At 43.3% G+C, this 4,702-nt stretch overlaps 1 protein-coding gene across 1 annotated transcript in view; it reads left to right on the forward strand.

Annotated features, from left to right (window-relative positions):
- The window catches only part of PGM5 (phosphoglucomutase 5), a 273,115-nt gene extending 269,640 nt beyond the window's left edge, over positions 1 to 3,475 (forward strand). Inside the window, exon 13 of the mRNA XM_006152509.3 lies at positions 1,975 to 3,475. Coding sequence (XP_006152571.1) covers positions 1,975 to 2,064 — 90 coding nt within the window. The 3' untranslated portion in view covers positions 2,065 to 3,475. The remainder of the gene's footprint in view (positions 1 to 1,974) is intronic.
- Positions 3,476 to 4,702: the final 1,227 nt, after the last annotated feature.

Genomic DNA, 4,702 nt, shown 5'->3' on the forward strand with positions numbered 1-4,702 from the left:
TTTTTTTTTTTTTTTTTTTTTTTTTTTTTTTTTTTTTTTTTTTTTTTTGCTACAGGGCCTGTGCGCTCGCTAGAAAGAGAGAAACAGAGAGACAGAGACAGACAGAAAGCAAGAAATCACCCCCAAGAGGGGATGACCACGCCACAATCCCTTTTCCTCCATTCTCCTCTCAGGATCTTTGGCATGCACGCACATGTGCCCGGCGTGTTTAAGCCATCGGGTCTGGGATTCAAACCATGGTCAACTACATGGGAGTTCAGCGACATAGCCATTACGCCAACTGCTGGTCCTAATGCTTCTGTTTTTATAAAACGTGTTTATGGATGCAGAACTGGAGAAGAGTGCCACTCGCTAGTGTGGCTATGAACGGCTCTGGATTTTCATCTCCCTCTAGCTTCTCCATCTAGACATCTTGCGAGAGTAAGACAATTTAATGTATTTTAGAAACCAGTGTATTAAGTGACTGGGCTTGCTGCCAGATCAAGCTTTCCAAAACACAGCTCTGATGGTGTCACCTTTCCGCTCACAGCACTGTCATCTCCGCTGGCCTACTGTGCAGTCCTTACACCTCACCCTAGCAATTAGATGCCTTCAAACCACCCTAGCCCATGTCGCCCTCAGGATTCCTTTGTGTCTACACGTCACTCAGGACCCACTGGACTACTTTTGCTATCTTGTACTCTGGGTGTTTGCTTGTGTTCTCGCCTAGCTCGGCATGCATGTACTCCTTTCATGTGTCTGCTAGGAATAGATTCGAGTGGCAAGTAACAGAATCCTCCTCCTCCCTCCCAAAATACTGACTTCATTTTCCTGGCTTATGGAATCTCTGTTTCTTCCCTTATTCCAGAGTTGCCAAATTTCTTTCCATTCGTATCTTTGTATTGACATTTGTCTTTAAATGGACCCACTTCAATTTATTTATTTATTTATTACAGAAAGTTGACACTGAGGCTCCACATGGAAGACACTACACTACTTCATAAATACAAAAGCACCATAAAAATGAATCCAGTAAAAAGTTGCAGCAACATTACCTTCTAGCTAGGGAACTCTTGTTTGAGGCCTGCACTGTCTTGGTTAAAGTGTGAAACATGGGCAGCAAACTAGGCTTCTCTTTGATGAAATCAAGGAGATTGAAGAAGAATCGAAAGTAGACCATTTTTTTTCCCTGTTATATTATTGGGTTGTTGGAAAAGTCATGATACATGTTTGCATAGAAAAATATGTCATGACATATCCAACGATGCAATAATTAGAGTAATTCCATGTTCATGCACCATCTAAAAATCCCTATAGGTTGTGTGTGCTCCATACTTTGAAAAACAATGCCTCATCCTATGATGCAATAAGCAACAGGTGATTCTCATTCCTTTACTGTCCTTTTTCTTTCCAAGAATCTGTTCATTAAGTCCCTAGACCTCATCTAAGGAATACTGAAGCACCTCATAAAGCAGAGCATTATATTAGAAAGGATGGTCTTTAGCCAACGTGTTGGTCTGTCTTCTCTGAAGCATCAAAGTTGTGGGTTCTTTAGACCCATAGTCTCAAGGCAGAGAATGAGTTTTTTATTTAGTTGTAGGTGTGGGGGTGGGGTGGGGAGAATACAATTGGAAAGGTGGATAGCAGTGGAAGATTGGGGTTTTCTGAACTTCCTTAATTTACAATGTTGTATTCATAAAATGCTCTTAACATTCAGGTAGTTGGGTTGTGTGCTTTCCTATCTTGGGTGAATTTGTTTTGGAGCTGAGTAAGACTTTGGAGATCATCTTCTCTCCCAACCTCTTGCCCTGCCCATTCCAATCTCCTTTGATGGAGGAGGAAACAAAGGTCCAGAGAGGATAGAAGACCTGCCCATGGTGACACAGCCTGTAAGCATCCAGTTGAAATTTGATCCCCTATGCCTGTGATAGAAACCATCAACACCCTGTCCTGTGACTGGCTGCCATTGTTCACAGACTTTCTTCCTCTTTCCAGGCAGTGCTGAGCCCTCTCATAGCCATCGCGCTGAAAATCTCCCAGATTCATGAGAGAACTGGCCGGAGGGGACCCACTGTCATCACTTGAACAAGGAAAGACCACTGGGCAGGGCTAAAGAAAGAGCTCAGCGGAAGATGCTTCACCGATGCCTTCTTGCTTCCTGTTTGTGCCTCTTATGACATTGGGGGGAAAAAAGATATTTTGCTGTTGGGGGATGGGAGCTAGGTGGAAAAAGAAAAGAAAGTCCCTTTTGTTGGGTTTCGTTGTTTCTCCAAATGCAACAGGGTCCTTAGTTGGCTGTTAAGCTACACTATCATATGTTATCTACATTTTATCACACAAAGGAACCTCCCCTTGTGCGAAGATTAAGTGGGCTAGGAATCTGTTCATTACAACATCTGTACATCATCGGTGCTGTGAGAACAGGTTCTGAAATAATGAAAAAGGGGGCAGTGCCGAATTAGACTGTCCTAAGCTACAGGCCCCTGGCCAGGCCAAAGAAGACACTTCCTCGCATAGAAGAGAAGTTAGCTTTTCATCCTAGGTTGAGTCTACAATGGGGAAAGGTTTTAGAACTCCCAATAGCCAACCTCACTCTCATCAACCACCTGATGGCCCATCTTCCCCAACTGCCCCCATCCCCTCCCCAATGTCCCCATGCCACCTTCTCTCACATCTTCTAAAGCCTCCTACAAATCACAATGGCACACTCCAACAACATGTATCAAGTGATGTTTTTCTCTCTAGTTTGTAAATAATATAATTGTACCTAGTAAGCTGGCTATGTTCCTTGCAATTCAGCCATTCATTGTTCAAGTGGGAAGAAGTTTCTTGACAAGATCCAGAAAAATGAATGCATTAAAACTTTGGAAGGGGTGGGGGAGGAGAATCTTTGCCTGATTACATCACAAATGTTGATATATAGATTTATACAAATTCCTCCTGAGAAGACAAGAATATCAGGATGTCCTCTATCAGTCTGACTTTCCTAGTAAGGGCCTATTTTAATATACTTGTTTGGACACACTTCTGATCTTAGTTGTAATGGCTGTAAAAGAAAATGAAATGCTGTTTACATAGGAAATGAAGTAGATGGGGAAGAAAACATGATTGTCGATACAGTTATGGGCTCAGTGAGATGGAGAGGAGATGGGGACCCTTGCTGAGAAACAGGGTCACAACCAGCCTTCTTGGCCTGAGATTGGGAAATTGCAGCTCTAGCCACCTCATCTGTACTCAGCCAGAACACTCGGGGCAGGGGACCTGTTTTCCAATGTTTTGCTTCCTTGGGAACGGCACACTCACTCATGTGTCATGTGCGGCAATGACCTGGTGCACTTTGACTGTTAAGCAATACATATTGCTGAAGTCAAGGTTAGTGCCAGCAAGAAAACATTTCCAGTAAGGTATTCGTTTCCATTTTCTGTCTATGCTTCTGTTAAAAACTTAGTAAGACATTTAGTAGCCAATAAAAAAGAAATTTCTTCTTTCAACTTTATCCTAGGATTGTAAGTTTCTGCTTATTTGTTTGTTTCACTATTTGAGAATCTCCAGTAGTGGTCACCTATATGGATAAATCTGCCTTCCAGAATACTTGCAAGAACTGTATTTCATTGTAATGACCTGGGGAATTTATTAAATAAATGGAACCCAAAAGGTGAACTACTCAGAACAGAACTGCCTTTGGGAGTCAGCAGAAAGTAAATGGCATCTAGTTTTGCATCATAACCATCTTCATTTCACAGTAATAGGAAGGTGGCTTTGAGCTAAGATTCTAAAAAACATAGGTATGGGGACCCAGCAGTTGGCATAACGGCTATGTCGCTGGACTCCCATGTAGTTGACTGTGGTTCGAGTCCTGGACCCAGTGGCTTAAACTTAGGCTGGGTGCGTGTGCGTGCGTGCCCAAGATCGCTAGAGGAGAATGGAAGAGCAGGGGTTGTGACATGGCCATCCCCCCTGGGGAGGTGATTTCTCGCTTTCTGTCTCTGTCTCTCTTTCTGACAAGTGCACGTGCCCTATAACAAAAACCTCTCCAAAAGAGAGAAGAAAAAAAAAATACAGTAAATGACTTGAGACGTGCAAAATGTTTGTGGGAGCCACAAGAGCCACTCATAGAAAAGACTGTAGATAGAGAATGATAACTGTCAGGACCATGTTAGTGATCTGCTAACCCTGAAGGGTTCTCTCACTGCAATATGTGCCTCCAGAAAATGTCAAGGACTGTACACAACATACTGACTCTCTCCCAGGGAAATACCACCACCCACTCAGGCAGGGGGTGTTAGCAAATGTGTGTATCTATGTGGCAAAGAGGCATTTAGTGGAAAGAAACCAAGGATTCTTAGTAGGTGTCAGTCAGTCTCCAAGAACAAAAAGTGGCCTTTAAAAAAATGTATTTATTCCATAAGTGAGGGAGGGAGACAGCATCTCCAACAGGATCTTGACACCACACTCCACCACAAGTCTTAGCCAGCCCTGGATAGTGAGTATGCACTTGTCCAGCGTGCTCAGGAGGTCTCCAGACATGAACCTGGAATCTTCCCATGTGGGCCAGCCTTGCAGTGCATCACATTTCACTGCCACACCACCATCCAGTCTCCCACCTCTCTCCGGAGTCTTGAATCCATCAACTGTTCTTAAAAATGGGTAAGCAGAGATTATTAAAATGAGATCATATCTTCCTGACCCAAGATACAGCATTGATCCATAGTGTGGATGAGGA

This window comes from Tupaia chinensis, unplaced genomic scaffold (assembly GCF_000334495.1).
Source record: "Tupaia chinensis unplaced genomic scaffold, TupChi_1.0 Scaffold000354_1, whole genome shotgun sequence".
Taxonomy (NCBI): Eukaryota; Metazoa; Chordata; class Mammalia; order Scandentia; family Tupaiidae; genus Tupaia; species Tupaia belangeri.